We start from the raw sequence: 20,651 nt of genomic DNA on the forward strand, positions 1-20,651 counted from the left end.
TTTAACCTGTCTGGTCATTCCATGTCAGACCTGCAGGTGGCTATCTTACAATAGAAAAACTTCAAAAACAGACTCCAACGAGAGACTACTGAGCTGGAATTGATATGCAAACTAGACACAATCAGGATTGAATAAGGACTGGGAATGGCTGAGCCATTACAAACATTGAATCTATCTCCCCTTGGCCTGGTCCCCACTAAGCCCCCACTTCGGACTAAGGTACGCAAATTCAGCTACTATAATAACGTAGCTGAATTCGAAGTACCTTAGTCCGAACTTACCGCGGGTCCAGACGCGGCAGGAAGGCTCCCCCGTCGATGCCGCGTACTCCTCTCGGCGAGCTGGAGTACCGGCGTCGACGGCAAGCACTTCCGGGATCGATCCCAGAACATCGATTGCCTGCCGCCGGACCCTCCGGTAAGTGAAGACGTACCCCTTGTAAGTATTCTCACACTTCTTATCAAACTGTCTGTACTGGGCTATCTTGATTATCACTTCAAAAGTTTTTTTTCTCTTACTTAATTGGCCTCTCAGAGTTGGTAAGACAACTCCCACCTGTTTATGCTCTGTGTGTGTGTGTGTGTGTGTATATATCTCCTCAACATTTATTCCACTCTATATGCATCCGAAGAAGTGGGCTGTAGTCCACGAAAGCTTATGCTCTAATAAATTTGTTAGTTTCTAAGGTGCCACAAGTACTCCTGTTCTTTTTGCGGATACAGACTAACACAGCTGCTACTCTGAAAACTATTAAAGTCAGTGAAGCTATGCTGATTTACATCAGCTGAGGATCTGGACCCAAGAATGTAAGTATGTTTTCTAGTGGCCGGCTAATTATTCAGTTATTGGAGGCAAGGAGGAGAGAGACAATGGAAAGATACAAAAGGTTGATTATTGAGTCTAGCAAGTTTTGACTGTGCAGACGAGAGAGCTCTAGCAAACTATTATTAAAAAAATTTGCTTTTGACTAAAGCACCCTCATTGCTGTGTTTAGTACTTTTAAAAATTGTGTATTATAGGTATGGATGCCACTAATGACTATCGTGTTATTCAGTGGGCTGGGGCCTCAGGAGGACTCCCTCCAAATGAAACCACTTTTGCCAAGATACTACAGCAGCAAGGTTATACCACAGGACTAATAGGTATGTAGACTCAATATTGGTTGGGTAAAAAGTATTAGCTGACCACTTAGCACTGAAATACTTCATTGTGAGGTGACTGATCAATTCTCAGTTTTAATGTTTATGACATCATATCATATAATATGTCTTTGTTCCCTTGTGTCAGTGTCAAACTGTCTGGAGTGGCTCACAAGCATGAGTGCAACCTCAGGGCAGACTGATCAGGAACAGGGCACAAAATCCAAACTGACTGTACGTTCTATAATTAGATTTCACCAACTAAGTATCAAATGTGACCTCCTAAAGCATTATAACAGCCTTAACATGGAGTCAGAGACAGTCCCCCTTTGGGCACTCCAATCTATCTTGACACCCAAGCAAGCCTGCCTTTGTAATAGATGGCCCTTTGCACCAAAAACCACATCGCTATTCAGGTTATTCCCAGTCCTGAAGAACCAGTCACTTACCCCAGGTCAACTGTACCTCCGATCTCAAATCAAAGATAACATGTGTAGCCAATCTTGTAATAAACTAACTAAAGGTTTATTAACTAAGAAAAAGAAATAGGAAAGTTATTTATGCAGTTAAAGCAGGTAAACATACACCCACAAATGAGTTAGTCAAGTTTCAAAAGATAAAAGAAGCTTCTATAATAAGTGAGGTTTTATGTCCTTTAGGGCGAACCCAAGGCAAGTAGCTTGGGGATCTCTTGCTTATGTTTAGGAATCTTTGCCTCCCAGAATCCAGGCAGCATAAAGAAAATGCCTTAACAGGCATTTTTATTTCCTTCCCCGAGGGTTCAAGCTGTAATGAGAGGAGGGCTTGTGCACATACCCTCTTCAGGGGGGCAGGGAAGCAATCAACAAAGTCTTTTGTCCACAATGGCATGTCTGACAGTAGACCTTCTCTTGCTGGGGAGGAGATAACACCTTTTGTGGTTAACTGGCATTTCACACTTGGTAATGCTTCTTCCCTGACTGTGGAGGGATTTACAGTTTTAGCAAACATTTTAAACATTACCTTAGAACAGGGATCAGCAACCTTTGGCATGCAGCCCATCAGGGAAATCCGCTGGCAGGCCAGGACGGTTTCTTTATCTGCAGCGTCCACAGGTTCGGCTGAATGCAGCTCCCATTGGCGTGGTTCGCCGCTCCAGGCCAATGAGGACTGCGGGAAGCAGTGGCCAGCACATCCCTCGGCCTGTTACAGATTTCCCTGATGGGCCGCGTGCCAAAGGTTGTCGATCTCTGCCTTAGAACATGGGATACAGATACTAAAGGTAGAATTAATGGATGCAGCATCCTACAAGCATTCCATAAAGTCTAAACACATTCTTGTAACTCTAATATCTACTTTAACAACACTAACACACAGGTGAGCGAGACTGGCTTCCAGCTGTGCATTTGTCAGTGTTCAGTGAGGCCGGGGACCTTGGCATGATTTGGCACCAGGTACATCCTGTAGGCACTAGTTCTGCACCAAAGAAACTATTCCAGTCAGAAAGACATTCAGCTGGAAAGAATAAATGATACTGATGATACGCTCACCTTTGAAAGAGAACTGTATCACACGCAACCACAAGCACTTGTCCAAGATCTAACTGCCTCTGCATTCGTTTAAATAGACCTTGCAAGATTACTGTACCAGGAATAGTGCTATCTACTGATTCCCAATAATATTACACTAACATGTACAAATGAGTTACATTTTGAGCCTGTGCCTTTTGGGTTTTAGACACTTTGAGCCAGAAGCACAGCTGGTATAAATTGACACCGCTCCAATTGAAAGCAATGGAACTAGGCCAATTTACACCATCTGAGGATTTGGCCCTTCATGTATAGCGGTACCATGAGTTAAGATTATTCAAAAGTGACAGTATACTACATTGTACTTGAACAAGATTTCAATAAAGCCCAGATAAAACATCCTTTTTACAGGATTAATACAAATGTCAGTTTCATTTGTACCTGTCTAATTGTGCCACTCAATTTTCATAAGGCAACTTGCCAAAACAACTATTCACTTTTTAGTCATGACCTGAAATGGTATTCCCTCAAATCTAACCTCCCACACCATAAGGGCCAGGTCTGAAAGAGCATAAACAGAGAATTTTTAAGACTGAATTTCCAGAGGACTCAACCCAACCTAATATGGATGCCTAAGTCTGGGCAGCCAAAAAATTTGGCCTACATATACAAAACAGCATTTACACACACAATTTAAAAATCTGCTATTTAATGTGCATGCACAAGTTGATTTGTGTACATTCAAAAGCAGACACAAAAATTAGCAGAAGATATTGAAAATGTAGCCCTTAAGGCATTAGAAAACTGGAAAACATTATTTTTATTATTATTATTTAAGTTGTGCTGTGTTGAATCTTCATTTTCCTTGTGATATATGAGGAAAAATGCTGTAGTTGTTTCAGAATTTTCATAAACATCACATTTGACGCTGCCAAGTTGGCTTCAGTATTGAATCACTGACATAAACCATGTACAGTTTCCTGTGCTTCACCATAGACATTATCCCTTAGGGAGCCTATGGCATTTAATTCTGAGGATTTAGATGGCAGAGTATGTTCACTTTTTGCCCAGGGGTGCCTAAGTTTGAGTCCCAACATAGGCATCAAAAGCATCATATAATGGAGCAAGACTGCCAGTCTTTGTTGAACAGTCTGGGGGTCATAAGCAGCATTGGCAATAGATAGCAGGATTGAAGTGCATGACCATTAAGTAAGGCATCTTGCACAGTTCCTGCCCATGTTACATTTAGCTGGGCACTAAATTAACTCTCAATTTCTTTTAAGATGTGAATCACAACTTTGTATTTTCTAATTGTCCAAGGGCTGCATATTTTGTCTCTCTTTAAAATTGAAATGGGTTTAACTGCAGAGTAAGAGCAGCTATTAAATGATCAGCAATGTGATTTGAGGGCAATATTTTTGTTAAAAGCTTTTGATGAGTTGGCTTTGACAATGTTGTTTACTGCATGTCTGCCAGAAACGCATTTCTCTTATTTATATGTTTATTCTCTATGGGTCTGTTTGGTTTTTTTGAAAAGAGAATCTGTGAACCCACAGTTACCATTAACTTCAGCTAAAGATTTGAGCATTCAACACTTCTGAAATTCAGTCCCATTATATCTGTGTCTGTATTTACAGACAGTATGCCTATATTTTCATCAAAAAGTGGAATTGACCATGATGGATTGGGAAATAATTTGAGTATAGGGTGACCAGACAGCAAGTGTGAAAAATCGGGACGGAGGTGGAGGGGGGTAATAGGATCCTATATAAGAAAAAGAGCCAAAAATCGGGACTGTCCCTATAAAATCGGGACATCTGGTCTGGTCACCCTACTTGAGTATTTGGCTGAGGGCAATTCAGAATTCCTGATCAGAGTGTTCACCCACCTATTCATCATTTCATATCTGCATCTTGCAAGGAGGCTGCAACCTTTTGGTTGTGATCCTTGCTCGTGTCAGCTCAGGATTAGAATACTACAGTGCTTTCTGCATGCGGCTAAACTTTTAAATCCAATTGCAGTCTGAAGTTAGTGTGCCACTAGTAATTCAGTGGGCCACTTCTTTAGCAAAATTCTTGCTCTAAGTGCATGACTTTTGTGCTCCATAGCTGGTTGTGCCTTGATTCCAAAGTGGAATTCAAGGTATTATTTTTGATCCATGACATTGAAATGGCCTACCTGATGGACTAGAACTTCCCCCTGTATCACACTGGTGATCAGCAGTGGCACCCTTAATATAGATGAAAGGGAGCGGCTGGTCCCTTGGTTTTGGAATTCACAGCCCCCATACCTTGGTTCAAACCATCTTGAATTTAGTGATCTTCTGAGTATGCTGCAAAGACCAACAGTTTGAGTGGGCCCTTGCGGGAGGACTGAGCTGGATTGTGGTATGGCCTTTTTCTCTGAGTAATGATTATATATTACGGGGGAGGAATGGCTGTTGTTTTGTTTCATGATAGCTTTATTATTTGAGTTGGAAAGGTATATAGAGCTTGGCAGGTACCATAAACTAGTATTTCTTTATGTCCGTTCACTGTATATATCCTCATCACTAAAGCTATTTATATCCAATATAGGGTTTACACTGATATCTCCCAGCATCTCATGGCTTGTTTGGCAGATATCCAGAAAAGATGTCATTTTCACTAGTATAAGGGGTCTTGAGCCTATTTCACTTTATAATTGGCTCCATATATTTATATCCAGATTACACCGTATCACTCTGTAACCCACACATCATCTGACTTTCTACAGAGATCTACTGCTACACTGTGCTAAGTTTTCCAGAACAATATCCTACTTACTGCCCTCATTCATTATGTTGGCTTTCTGGAGGGTACAGAGGCAAGAGAATAATGTTGTTTCAGCCTGTGTAACAAAAGGACTTCTTTCCCCTTTTCCATAGCTGGTAGAAGTCCAAGAATGCCTGATATTTTCTGCCTTGCCCTTTAAATCCTGGCTGTTCTCGATTACTGGATCCTATTTTAGGGCCTATGAATAGGGCCTAAACCGATCCAGGCAAGAGGGACTGTGTACCTGAGCAGCAACCCCAATGGTTTTAGAGGGACTTGTGAGGATGTAAAGACTCAGCCTCTTGGAACAGATTACATAATTAGGGGCTCATTATAGAAGGAAAAAGTAATTTTATTAGTGAGGTAGTTTTTTGCTTTTTGTCCTCATAAGAGCAGAATATTTTAAATGATTGTATTGTATTGTAACTTTACATTTAAAATATATATATATATATATATTTTTTTTTTCAGGGAAGTGGCATCAAGGTGTGAACTGTGAATCCCGCAACGATTACTGTCATCACCCTTTAAACCATGGGTTTGATTATTTTTATGGCATGCCGTTTAGTCTAATGAATGACTGTCAAATAACACAACCTCCAGAGAAGGACAGAGTCTTGAGAACCAAATTCTGGCTTTACACTCAGACAATTGGCCTTGCTGTACTCACACTTGCAATAGCAAGACTTACTGGCTTGGTCTCAGTCACCTGGAAAATAATCACCTGCTTTGCTTGGTTTGGATTTTTGTTCTTTGCATCCTGGTTCTCGAGTTATGGATTCATAAGATATTGGGACTGCATTATGATGAGAAACCATGAAATTACTGAACAGCCAATGGTGGTAGAGAGAACGACATCCCTTATACTGAGGGAGGCCATTTCTTTTATTGAAAGGTAAAATACATTTAATTTTGACCATATTTGTTTTAGTTCTTGAATATCTCACTACATTGTTTAATTGATTTATCAATCTAATTGATTGATCAATTAGTTAATTTTTAAATAATGCTTTCAAATGTAAAGCCCCCTCTATATAATTATTATCTTGACTCCAAAAGTTAAAGTCATAGACATAGAGTTTAAGGCCAGAGAGCACCACCAAATTACCTTGTCTGACCTCCTGCATATCATAGGCCACTAACCACCACCCCCACACCAAACTAACAACCAATGTTAGATCAAAGTATTACAGTCCTTGGAAGTCTAAACTTTTGTGTGGCACAAGCACAGAACAGGAGGGAGTGAAGTGCACCAATTCCTGAGGTTCCTGCAATGACAGGGAATTGATTTAATGAGGTATACCAAGATTATTCTAGCAAGTGACCTGTGCCCCTTGCTTCAGAGGAAGGTGAAAACTCCGAAGGTTTGCCAGTCTGACCTGAGGGAAAAATCCTTCCTGACCCAACATATGGCAATCACTGAGATCCATGAGCAAGACTCCTCAGCCAAGCACCTGAAATAAAAATATTCTCAGTACCATCTCAAATCACCTGCCCACCCCATTCAGTGTCCCATCTCTAGTCAGGGCTATCTCTGAGGTTTCAGAGGAAGGAGACAAAATATACACACACTCTGGGGTGGGAGCGGGGGGGATTCCCTCCCTGACCCTTACTGGTAAGCAGTTGAAGCCCTGAGGCATGAGATTTTAGGAACATAAGACACAGATTAAAAGGGACCTCAGGGCTGTCAAGGCCAGTCCACCACCACCACAGGCTACCCAGTGATGCAATCCTATTCATAAATGTGTCCATCTCTTTCTTAAAACTGATTAGGTTATTTGCTTCTTCAACTTCAATTGGGAGGCTGGCTCAAAACCTTACTCTTCTAATAGTTAGAAACCTTCTTCTAATTTGCAGCCTGAATTTATTCATAGCCAGTTTTTATCCATTTGTTCTTGTGCCAACATTTTCCTTTTAAGTTAAGGCTGCCTGAAGGTTTTCCTTATAATTTACTGTTTTCAGGAACTCTTAACTTTTCAAAATTTTCAACTTTTGGACAGAAAACTTCCAGAATCTGTTTATAAAAATGCTTTTTGTCCTCATGAGACCAGACTATTTTAAATGATTGCAGCTCACCTCAGCTACTGATCTATATTGGTGCTTCATTACATTCCTCCTTTTCTCTCTGTCCCAGCAATGAACTGGGGTCCTAAAATAGTCAGGCAGCAAACTAGGGCCAGGTTCTCACCTGGTATAAATTGGCAGAACTTTCTGGACTTCAGCTGATTTACACCAGCAAAGAATCTGGCCTCCAAAATGGAACCTCTCTACTTGTGAATAGAAGACAAAGGGAAATATTTTAAATATTCAAAAATTAATGTAATTTTGTAATCACTGGGTTTAATTTCTGTACCCAGAAAGATAATGGAGCAAATAATAAAGCAAAACATCTAGAAGATAATAATGTGATAAATAACAGTCTGCATGGATTTGTCAAGAACAAATCATGTCAAACTAACCTGCTAGCTTTCTTGACAAGGTAAAAAGCCTTGTGGATGGGGCGAAGCGGCAGACGTGGTATATCTTGACTTTAGTAAGGCTTTTGGTACTGTCTCGCATGACTTTCTCATAAACAAACTAGGGAAATACAACCTATCTGGAGCTACCATAAGGTGGGTGCATAACTGTTTGGAAAACCTTTCCCAGAGAGTAGTTATCAGTCATTTACAGTCATACTGAAAGTGCATAACGAGTGGGATCCCGGCAGGGTCTGGTTCTGTTCAATATCTTCATCAATGATTTAGATAATGGCATAGAGAGTACACTTATAAAGTTTGTGGATGATACCAAGCTGGGGTTGCAAGTCTCTTGGAGGATAGGATTAAAATTCAAAATGATCTGGACATGGTCTGAAGTAAATAGGATGAAATTCAATAAGGACAAATGCAAAGTACTCCATTTAGGAAGGAACAACCAGTTGCACACATACAAAATGGGATATAACTGCCTAGGAAGGAGTACTGTGGAAAGGGATGTAGGGATTAAAGTGGATCACAAGCTAAATATGAGTGAACAGTGTAACACTTGCAAAAAAAAAAGCAAACATAATTCTGGGATGCATTATCAGGAGAGTTGTAAACAAGACACAAGAAGTTATTCTTCCACTCTACTCTGATTAGGCCTCCACTGGAGTATTGTGCCCGTTCTGGGCACTACATTTCAGGAAAGATGTGGACAAATTGAGAAAGTCTGAAGAAGAACAACAAAAATGATTAAAGGTCTAGAAAACATGACCTGTAAGGGAAGGTGGGGGAGGGATAGTTCAGTGGTTTGAGTATTGGCCTGCTAAACCCAGGGTTGTGAGTTCAGTCCTTGAGGGGGCCACTTAGGGATCTGGGGCAAAACCAGTACTTGGTCCTGCTAGTGAAGGCAGGGGGCTGGACTCAAAGACCTTTCAAGGTCCCTTCCAGTTCTAGGAGATGGGATATCTCCATTAATTTAAAAAAATTATTTAAAGGTTGAAAAAATTGGGTTTGTTTAGTCTGAAAAAAGTCTGAGGGGAGACATGATAACCGTTTTCAAGTACATAAAAGGTTGTTACAAGGAAGAGGGAGAGAAATTGTTCTTCCTAATGTCTGAGGATAGGACAAGAAGCAAGGGGCTTAAATTGAAGCAAGAGCAGTTTAGGTTGGACATCAGGAAAAACTTCCTAACTGTCAGGGTGGTTAAGTATTGGAATAAATTGCCTAGGGAGGTTGTGGAATCTCCATCATTGGAGATTTTTAAGAGCAGGTTAGACAAACACCTGTCAGGGATGGGCTAGATAATACTAAGTCCTGCCATGATTGCAGGGGACTGGACTAGATGACCTCTCAAGGTCCTTTTCAGTCTATGATTCTATGATTTCACAGAAACTAACCCCATAAGCATCTAGTTACTGGAACATAAGCACATATTAATATCACAGATTACCTTCACAAAAGAGTTGTGACTTCAATTTTAAAAAAGCGAAGTATGTGTATAAAGTAAGGTACTTCTTTGCAAGGAAATGACAGATTAATTCTTTTAAAGAAACAAGCATGGGCCGTTCCTCCTCTTTGTTTCCTTTCTACATGTCCACACACCCCTCATCACCACGGAGTTGTTTCTTGGGAAGAGCAGCTATGGCTTATATGGAGATAATGTAGAGGAGATGGACTGGATGGTGGGTAAGTCAATTTAACAAATGATACTTGCTCTAACAACCTAACACACAATTAAAATGCTCACAACATTCATAAAGGGGAGTCATTGTTTCTGATTACTCACTGAGGTAGTCTGCTGCTGAGGGCACATCTACACAAACCATTACTGTGCGGTAAGATGGGGTGTGTAAATGTACAGCTCTCCACAGGGCAGTTGTCTGTGCTGATCTGGCTGCTATGCACTAACCATTGCCTAGTGCATCTGGCAATCTGACCCATGCTGGCTATGGACTGTCTATTGACATACTCTTGATTCAAACTGCAATATGTCAGTGCAGCCTAGGGAACATTCAGTGCATAGCAGCAGCGTCCACACAGACAGATAACGCATGGCATACTGGAGAGCTGTAGATTTAAACCTCTGCTAACAGTCAGTGTTTGTGTGTGCCCTCAAATTGTAAGGTCTCCAAGACAGGGACCATCTTTTTGCTTTGTGTTTGTCCTGCACCTACCACAACAGAGTCCTGATCCATGACTAGGATTCATAGGCACTACCACAATACTACTACTACTAATAATAATAATGCATTTAAAAACTGTCAATGAAATCACAAGCAAAGGTTCAGATCTCACAAACACTTCAGTACATGCTTATCTTTATCTGTGCAAGTAGTCCACTTGAGTCTACTCACATCCTTAAGGTTAAGTGTGTGCATATTTGTAGGACTGAAGGCAAAATTTGTTTTACTAGTCCTAGCTCTACTTTTGTTTCTTGGTACATTCTTATCACTATATTTTTATTTACAGGCAGGGTCCTGGATGCTATTGATAAGAAAGGTTTGAAAAATACCACACTCACGTACTTTGCCTCTGACCATGGTGGGTTTTTGGAAGCACAAGAAGGAAAAGCCCAATTAGGTGGTTGGAATGGAATATACAAAGGTGAGGATTGTTACCCAGAGTGAATTCCTTAAAAATGCAAATTGTCTTCCTGATATAATCAACAGACTATTTAATGGTACCATAGGAGCAAGTAAGTAATCAAATCATATTTATTAAAATAGCATTTTAGCAATAGGCCATAATGCATAGCAAATGAAGGCGTATTGTAAAATCAACAGTGCTCAGTAAAACAGATACAAATTTTTAAAATTCAAAAATTGAAAAACAAGATTAACCCTTCTCCCCAAATCAGTTACACCTTTAAAATCATATAGATTCCCCTGAAACAATATACGGAAATAACATAACAAGGATTAAAGTTCTAGGTCATAAAGATTAAAGATCTAGGTCTCATCTACTTTCTTTTTCTTCTGACCAGCCCATATAATCTAGACATTTTCTCCCCATAAAAAGTAATCCGGTATTTGAGTTGGTGTGGTAAAAAGCATCTGAGCAAGGAATGGGGCTAACCATTTATTTCCAGGTGACAAGAAAGTAGACAGCATAGTAAATCTTTGACCTGGCCAGACCTGCTTGGCAAAGACAACTATGTCTCTCAATATCCGTGTACCTCCCTTCCAAATAGACTGATTGCATGGTTTGAGACCAGAGAGCTGTAAAGGCTCTCCTTAACTTATTATTCTAAATATCCAAATATTTCTTTCAACTATGAATATTCTTTAAATGAGAAAGTCAAGGGGACATATTTGTTGGGTGGACAACTGACATCCTGTTGTCTGCAAATATTTCCTGCTCTAAAATTAAATAAAGATTTCATACCCTTGCCTGCGGTCCTAGCCAGGTCAAGTTCTGAGAAGCCCAAGGAATGGAGAGAACACTGGACTTCCAAAAGCCAGGGGAACTTTAGGGTATGTGTCTTGTTAAGCTGTTCCTCCAGACATAGCCTTGGAAGACACTGTAGATTCATATGCTGAACACATAGCCAATAATTAATGCAAAGGCACCAAGGCCTAGTTGAAATTGTACAATCTCCCTATGTAAAGCAGATGGTTGATAATTTGGGAAACGGAGCACTCTCCTTAAAACTCTTTTTTCACAACCTCTAACACATTAAAGGTTTTCCAGCTCCAAATGTCCACACCATATCATATTTGGGCATGGACTTTATCCCTGAAAACTCTAAAAGCCAGAATGATTAAATTATCCCTGTGGACCCATGTAAAATAAAGCACCAGTTGCATAGAACTTAAGGCTTTTTTCTTTACCTCTTCTATAGATTTATCCCATTAGCCATTATATGTAAAACCCAAATACCCAAAAAGGTTTCAATGTTCCTATTCAATATAATAGCCCTCAATTATCCATTTAAGAAGGTTCGGTCTGTGGCCAAAGGAAATTACTTTAGTTTTCGGGGTCAAATTTGTTGATTTGGCGCTCCCTTTTGTGATCAGGTACTCCTGCTGGCAAAAAGAGCTAAAATCCTTTAACATACGCATTAAGCCCGGAAGTATATGAGGCAGCAAAATCATTGCATCTGCATAAAGAAAGGCCAATGTAAATTGGTGCAAACTTCAGGGAGGGAAACACTATACCACTTCTCAAATCACCACAACTTCATTAGTGTAAACATGAAATAGGAAAGGGGCCAATAAACAACTCTGGTGGACTCCCTTTGTGATGTAGATAGGGTCAGTTAGCTCACCTCGTTGCCATATCCTACTTTGGCCACCATTTGGCTATAAAGGTCTCTCAGAGGAGAGAGTAGCTGAAGAGCTATGACAGCCCTCACAAGTTTATCCCAGAGATGGCCTCTATCAATGGAGTCAAAAGCCAATTTCAGGTCAACAAGGACCACAAAAAAATCCCCCCCCTTTGGGGGAGCAATATTTATGAATTAAATGAATAAGGGTATGTGACGGGGTGTCCACCCCACAATTAACTGCCCAGGTTGCACCTGGAGAAGGATACAGGGAGCAGGGATTTAATTAGAAGAGGCTCAGCTGGGCATGAAGAGGCAGGGGCTATATATGCCAGGAAGCTAGCAACAGAAGGGGCTGGAAGGAAGGAGTCTCCAGTCACTCCCTGGGAGAAGGGACGTATGTCTGGGGCTGGAGTCAAGAAGCCTACAGTTACTCCGTGGGAGGAGAGAGTGTAGCTTGGCAAGCCCAGAGAAGGGGGAGAGCCAAAGAGGTAGGCAAAGTTCAGGGGAAAAGCAGCAAGGTTTGGAATAGGTCAAACCTTGCCTGCCAGTGAGAGGGAACCTGAATAGGGACCGGGAATAAAGGGAACGTCCAGGTCCCCCTACCAGCTGCTGATGAAGTGGCACTGGTGGGGCACTACTTGAGCCTGTTTGTGAAGAGAGACTTTCCAGCCCTGGAAGGGGAAACACATACGGTGACTCGGCTGGAGGGTTGAGTCATGAAAAGGAAGCTGAGGTTCCTGAAATCAGAGGGGTCTACAGGGTGAGAGAACAATGGGAGAGACACTTCCAGGGAGGGCACAATGGCTGGCCAAAGCTAATCCCCAGGATGGCCAGCAGGAGACGCCACTAGCAGTGAGTGCACCCCATGACAGGGTAAAATAGTTTTCAATGATAGGGCAGCCATTTCTGAAACCAGCTTGTTTCTCAGCAAATAAATTACAACTTTCTACCTAAACCTTTAATATCCACAGGAGATCTCTAGTATAGTTTAAAAATCACATGTAAAAAGGCTAATTGGTTGGTAATTCGCAGGCTCATTGCTTTCACCTTTTTTGTAAAGAAGAACAATATAACTGATGGACCAACATGGAGAGGAGAAATTCCTGTATTATTTATATTGGTAAATAATTTACTAACACAGGGGTCGGGGCCCACAAATTTATACTGTCCTTATAAACCTGTGTTACGATAACATCCTCCCTAAGAGCTTTGTTATGATATTGTTGGTTTATCAAAATCGTAACTTACCTGGAGATTGGAAGCCATTCTGGAAAAGAACAAAGGTTTGCTGAAATGGGCTTCAATATTAACTTTAATCTTGTCATAACCCATTGCCACCAACTTCCAAAATAGAATATAGTCCAACAGGTTTTTCTTCTGTTACCTGGTCACTTATTTTGTTAAAAGGAACAGAAATTCTTCCTGGTTGTACATTCATAGACTGTTTTCCTTTGACTTTTTCTATTGAATGGCCTCTGTCTAAGAAGAGCTCTCATACGCCAGACTTTCTTAGCCATGCACTAGTCTTTAAACTCCCCTCCACTCTCTCTTGCGAACCTAAATTGGGGAGCCTTTTTACTTTTTAAAATGTGTCTTCTGGGTAGAAAATAAAACATTGATCATTCTAGTAATACACGTATGTGGTACTGCAAATTGGCGTGTGACTCTATCTTTTCCCTATTTTTTTTTTTAAATAGGGCCACTGACAAATAATACTTAGAATTTCTACTCCCTTAAATCAGGGGTACTTTCATTTAGACTGGGTTGAAAAGATGAAGCAAATCAAGACTTCTTACTAACCTAAGAGGTATAGGAGGGGTAGCAGGAATATTTGGAAGTTGTCACCACCAGGCTTCTTGTGATGGTCATAGGTTTCACACTAGGGCCATCAAACTATTCTAGAACAGAGCTGCTGCTAAAAACTCTACTCAAATTAACAGCTAATAATGAGGGAGCCTCAGGGAAAATGCTTCCTTTAGAATTTCTGGAGTCATAAATCCCCAGCATAACCTTGAGATCAAAGAAAGATTCTTTGATTTCTGAAATATCTTTAAATATTAAAAGGGGAACAAAGAGAGCCCAGGCAATTATAGACCAGTCAGCCTAATGTCAATAGCTGGAAAGATACTGGAACAAATTATTAAACAGTCAATTTAAGTTTGACCCACCAGTTTGTGCCAGCTTTGGCTTTGGTACCTCCCTATACTTTCCCATATATCATTTTAAATTCTAGATTCCAAGTGCTGATGAGCCATGAAAGTACTCTCTAACTATACTTGGTACAAAGTAGTCATGCATCTTTGCTTTGGCAAGTGTCTACTTTCTAATGCCAAAGCTGACTTCAGGTTTGCAAAGTGCTGTGGGACAACTGGCGTGGGTGGGCAGAATTGTGAGACGAGCATAATACATTCAGGTAACATAACTTCCAACACCTATGTAAGTTACATAATACCATGCACATAATATCTATTAATGTGGTGTATACTATGCCTACCATATATGTATTGGCTAATACATTTGAATCATCCAGCACAAAGTGGGGGAGGGACTTCTCCTCTAGCAGCACCTATTAGGCTTCTCTACTCACTGCTGCTGGAACCACTGTTCCACCTCTCCACTGCCCTCTGCACCAGCCTGTCTTGGTACCTCACTGGCTGATCACTCCACTACTGTAGCCTATAGGATTAACCTACTTGCTTGCATATATATCTCTTTTCTTATAGTTTAAGTATTTGATTTATTGTAATAGGTTTATAGATTTATATTAAAGTAAGTTTGGCTGTAATGCAAGAGACCTACAGGCCATATCCTGTATGTTAAACTAAGGCAAAGTTAGCACATCTATATTAAGACCTTTTACCCAGAAAAGTAAAGTTGACCTATACCTTGTTACCTAAATAGATAAGTACCCATGCCTATGTCTATTACCTTTTATCTAGACCAATAGACAATGGAGAATGGTATGGGGGGTTTTCAATGTTGTACCCACAGACTTAGCAGGTACCACAAGGGAACTTATGTGCGTATGTACATGTCATCAATATGCACAAACATACTAGCCTATGGAGTAAGTGTACCCTAACATTTTGTGGTTGAGGAATGAAATTTGGGCATAGGAGGAAGGATTTCAGGCACTTGTGCCTGTAAAAGAGGTGACCTTCCTCGCTAGAGCACTCCTCTCTATTATTCTCACTTACTTCCTCCACTGTCTCTATCTATTCTATCTATCTATGATGAGTGCTAATATTAGTAGGCTGTACTTGTTCTTCTTAAACTTTAAGTTTCAAAGAAACTAGGCTAAGCTTGGTTTCCCTAAGTTTTATTCTTAGTTTGTTTATTAGGTTTTGATTTTAAGTTTAAGTTAGTCAAGTAATTTAGTTTTGATAGTTCTTAGCATTAGATTTTTGTAAGCACTGCATCCCTCACTCAAGAATTGAGAAACCTGAACTGCAAGGCTGGTCCTGTGTCTCTTACCACCAGGTTATCAAGGAAGGGTGTGAGTATATTAACCAAAGCTTTGTTGCATATAATACTATATTATCATATGTATCTTTCGAATAGCAGTAATGCAATTGTAACTTTGTAACTCTGAGTATTTCACCATTTACTTACTATTATTGATTTTAATAAAAAGTCTTTAAGGCTATATCTGTGTCAGTGTGAGCTTCCTGTCAGACCCCCGAGGGTCCTTTATAAATTCTGTGGAGCCTGATTTGGGACAAGAACTTTTATCTTCTGATCAAACAGATTGGCGAGCCTAAAACCCATACTATTAATATTAACACACCATAAATCAGGCTACACTACTCAAGTAATTAATCAAAGTTAGACTGCTCAAAATACTAGGGGTATAAGAGGATTTTAATACACCTCTACCCCGATATAATGCGACCTGATATAACACAAATTTGGATATAACGTGGTAAAGCAGCACTCCGGCGGGGGGGGAGGTGAGGGGTGTCTGCGCACTCCGGCGGATCAAAGCACATTCAATATAACGTGGTTTCACCTATAACGCGGTAAGATTTTTTGGCTCCCAAGGACAGCGTTATATCGGGATAGAGGTGTATTGTGAAAGGAATTGATAAAGCTGCATCTATTTTCTTATGTTATTAAAATGTTCCAAAAAGAATTCCAGGAGATACACTAGTACATAGGCAACTATGTGATTAGATGGAATGCTTTAATTCAGAAGTCCTCAAACTGGTCCTTCATGAAGAACTGGCTGGTCACATGCTAAATTGCATTAAAAACCACTAAAACACATTAAATACTCTTACAATATTAAACAGTTGCTATAGTTTTAACAGGGTGTTACATGATTGTAAATGGAAGGTGATCCATTGAATTGTAAATGGGAAGGGAGGCATCAATGTGACCATCTATGTAGTAAAATGTGATCCATCCTATGGTCCAGTGTGGCAATTCTCTTGTCTGTAAAACACAGGGGAATCAGTAGATGGGTAAGCTACTGAGGGGGCAGCTGAAGAAAATCCATTTTCATGGGATTGAAACAACTAAATTTGTTCCTGAGGAGGATGGGCTCATGGTAAAACTGAAATAAGTGTGAGAGGCTTAAGTAAGATAAACCAATAATATTTGGCGGGTTAAGTAAGCAACACTTCATGTTTCTAAAATATCTTCTATTGCCTTGTTATTTAAAAATAGGTGGAAAAGGCATGGGAGGCTGGGAAGGAGGGATCCGTGTGCCAGGGATATTTAGATGGCCGGGAGTGTTACCTGCAGACACAGTTATCGATGAACCTACAAGTCTTATGGACATTTACCCTACGGTGGCTTACCTGGCTGGAGGGATAGTGCCCCAGGACAGGTACAGAAATTGTAAAACATATTCAGTCCTTTAAATTTCCAATATGGAATCTTTTTTGAAAACGATCCTAATGTTAGATCTGAATATTGGATGTTTATCATGTGATTTCCAGCCTACTTTTTCAGATCCCTAAGCTGCATATAGTTCATATAAATCTTTTACATGCTTGAGATTCACCCCGTTCTCATAAATGTTCCTTGTTCCAAAAGTAAGTTTTCAATTGTGCTTTCAATTGCAAGTGTTTTCAATTGCAATGGTAGTCGGGTACAGAACTTGTTATCCTGCAGCTCACTGCAGTTTGGTGACTGCCATTCTCTCCATCAACATTAGGGTGATCGATGGCCGGAACCTGATGCCTTTACTGCAGGGGTCCATTCAGCACTCAGAGCATGAGTTCCTGTTTCACTACTGTGGCATGTATTTACATGCAGTACGGTGGCACCAAAAGGACAGTGAGTATAATGGTTCTTCCAAAAACAATGATGGCTTTGCAACAAGCCTGGGATAGGAGACAGTATGTAGTTGTACCAGCTAGGAACAGTGCAGGTACCCATAGAGCAGTAATAATTTGCTGTTGTCCTGCATGTATATTTTGATATACACACTACGGGCACAAGTATGCTGACTAGAATATTGGGTGCAGAACCAAGATTCTCCCTGCTCAGTTGCTCTGGGAGGGGTAGTATTGGGTTAATCCTGTTTGGATGGACCCAAAGTCTGAATACCCCATCCAGCAGTATGAAGGCGAAACTTGGCACCTTGTGTTACAAATTAAAAACTTTACTTGTTAAGTTCTGAAAATATGTTCAGTGCTGAAAGATCTTTCACACTTCTAATGACATTTTATGTCTATCTGTATCATCTTACATCTGGTTTCTCTCCTACCAGGTGGTGCACTGTGGAAGGCTCATTATGTGACTCCAATATTCCAGCCTGAGGATGCTGGAGCATGTTATGGAAAAGGAATTTGCCCATGTTTTGGGGAAGGTGTAACCCATCATAACCCTCCTTTACTCTTTGATCTCTCCAGAGACCCTTCTGAGGCCAAACCTCTATCATCTGCCACTGAGCCCCTGTTTGACACAGTAATAAGCAGAATAGAAAGAGCTGTTCAGGAGCATCGACAGACACTGACTCCAGTCCCACAACAGCTCTCGTTGTACAACATTATATGGAAGCCCTGGCTGCAGCCGTGCTGTGGGACATTCCCATTTTGCTGGTGTGATAAAGAAGGTGACAGTGCCCACCCTGCTCTGTAAAGAAAATATATCGAAGGTTAACTGTATGAAAAGCTTTAAAATCAAGCGCCTTTTTTGAGCAAATGGATTCTCTTTTTGTTGATTTAGGATTACACAGTTGGCTAGCTGTATGAAATAGGGTTTAGTGAAGGCCATTCCATGAATCAAGATTCCAGTCTAGATGAACCAAATTAATATGTTCCAGTATGGCAAGTCTTAGGAGTATCTATCCACTGCTGAAGACATAGCTCAGATACATTGCAGTGTGCCAAAATTAAAGGTGCTGTAGTAACCATAACTTTGAATCTCTTGAAATTTGTGGATATAGGTTCACTAGCTCAGCAACATTTTTATACTGAATTTCTATGCAAGGATGTACTACCAACATTCTAGCAAAGGGCTGCCTACGATGTTTCAGCCCATTTGGTCATATAGAAGACATGTCCTGTGTAAAATACTTCCCTGCCCCCAAAATAATTTCCCTTGATACCCCATGGGAGAAGAATCCCTTAGTCCTCCCCTAGCTCCTCATAGAGGCTCCTCTAGGTGATTCTTCTATCTTGCAGCTAGTTCTTCTAGAAGCAGTGGTGATGGCAGATACATCCTCTGGCTATGCAGTAGCTGCTTGGTTGAGGGATTAGCTCTCCCATGGAGATCATTTGGGGAATGGTTCGCCTTTGGTTTTTAAAGAGGACAGGCCTCTCCTGGCTGAGGGCAATCTCCCCTAACTGGTCTGGGGCTGTCAGTCTGGTCCCTAATGCATTCCTTAGAGCATGGTGGAGGACGCAAGAGGGAAGGAAGCTCCCTTTTCAGCAGCTTCCAGAGGAATGGGTGGCATACCTGGCATGCCTGAGTGAGCAACAGTCAGCACCAGACCCAACCCTAGTGGAGGCTGAAAATTGTAATATGCATAGCCAGTCTTAGTACTGTGATAGAGGGCTGTAAAAGTTATTGTAGCCACCACACCACAGTGATAACTGATTCCTGCTGTCAAGTAACAAAAATAATACGGACTGAGATCCTCCCCTCTTACTGAAAAGCCCATGGTAGGGCTCAGAGGGAGGGAATCCCTATGAGGATCCCCTAATGTGAATCGCCCCACATCATTTAGACCAGCTCTGACCCCCACTCCCATCCCTGGCAGCACATCTCCATGGAAGCTATACTAACAAAGCTATCTCCTGGACACGACTGCCCACATGATGGTGGAGGGGGCAGGGTTGTGCAGAAAAGATAATATCTTAAGGCTGCATTAATTTGCTGATTAATTTATATGGGGCCAAAGGGAGTGACTACGTGGATCCTACCCACTTCTCATAGACTACCCAGACTCCTCCACCTTCCCCTTGGATATGTTTGATCTGGCTATATATAAACTATGTATAGAAACTATTAACAACTCTAAGACTCCGCTAACCTATGAATTACTAGATGGAAACTTTCTCTTGCCTGCTTGGAGCATGTCTGAGCTGCTTTCTCAGCTTTTTCCTGGCTTCTTTTTTGATTGGCTTCTACTTATTAGGGCCAAGATTTTTAATGGTATTTAGCCATTGCTGCCTTCGGCATTGTAACATATAACTGATTCAGGAGCCTAACTCTCATTTTTTAAAGGGATTTAGGCACTTTGGAGTCAAAATTCCATTCATACCTCAATTGCTTTTAAACTTCCAAACCTAAGCGCTTCATTTGATCCTTTCTGCATTGCCTGATTTCTGCACCTTGCTGAGATATCTTGTATTAATATCCACGTTGGCCCTCTAAACCTATTATGGACTCCCAAAAATATCACAGCTGAGAATGTGTCCCCAGACCTAAACTTTGAGTAGAAGCAGCGGAACAATCTCACCATTCCTGAATTCTGATCTTCACCCCACCTGATTATTAGCGGCCATGCCAAGTCTGACTCATCACCTTGGCTGTGTCAGATTAGGGTTACCATATTTTAAGCCTCCAAAAGGAGGACACTCCACGGGGCCCCGGGCCCGCCCCCAGCCCCGCCCCCAACTCCGCCCCCTCCCCTGCTTCCCGCGAATATTTGATTCGCGGGAAGCCTGAAGCAGGTAAGGGGGGTGTGGGGGGAGGAGACACGGCCCAGTCTGCCCCCCGCCCCGGCATCTCCAGCCTGGGTCAGCCCGCCCAGCACCGCCGTGCCCCGAGCCCGGCCGACCACTGGCTCCCAAGCCCCTGGCCCGGCACCGCCGGCTTCCGAGCCCCGGCCCAGCCGACCGCCAGCTTCCAAGACCCCGACCCGGCCCGGCCGGCTCCCGGCACCGCCGGCTCCCGAGCCCCTGGCCCGGCCCGGCCGACCGCCAGCTCCCGAGCCCCCAGCCCGGCCCCGCCGGCCCCCGGCCCGGCCGGCTTCCGAGCCCCCGAGCCCCCGGCCGGCCCCGAGCCCCCGAGCCTCCGGCCCCCGT

At 41.7% G+C, this 20,651-nt stretch overlaps 1 protein-coding gene across 4 annotated transcripts in view; it reads left to right on the forward strand.

The window, feature by feature from the left end:
• The window catches only part of LOC117870341 (arylsulfatase D-like), a 76,873-nt gene that overhangs the window by 16,428 nt on the left and 39,794 nt on the right, over positions 1 to 20,651 (forward strand). The window contains exons 5-11 of one of the 4 annotated variants that reach the window (XM_034757492.1): positions 1,020 to 1,142; positions 5,911 to 6,334; positions 9,451 to 9,587; positions 10,371 to 10,505; positions 16,837 to 16,999; positions 17,330 to 17,451; positions 17,888 to 18,321. The exons of the other annotated variants lie outside the window; for them this stretch is intronic. Of the exons in view, the coding sequence (XP_034613383.1) occupies positions 1,020 to 1,142; positions 5,911 to 6,334; positions 9,451 to 9,587; positions 10,371 to 10,505; positions 16,837 to 16,999; positions 17,330 to 17,451; positions 17,888 to 18,258 (1,475 nt within the window). The 3' untranslated portion in view covers positions 18,259 to 18,321. Of the gene's footprint in view, positions 1 to 1,019; positions 1,143 to 5,910; positions 6,335 to 9,450; positions 9,588 to 10,370; positions 10,506 to 16,836; positions 17,000 to 17,329; positions 17,452 to 17,887; positions 18,322 to 20,651 lie in introns of those variants that run through there. 4 annotated transcript variants of the gene reach the window in all.

This window comes from Trachemys scripta, chromosome 1 (genome assembly GCF_013100865.1).
Source record: "Trachemys scripta elegans isolate TJP31775 chromosome 1, CAS_Tse_1.0, whole genome shotgun sequence".
NCBI lineage: Eukaryota > Metazoa > Chordata > Testudines > Emydidae > Trachemys > Trachemys scripta.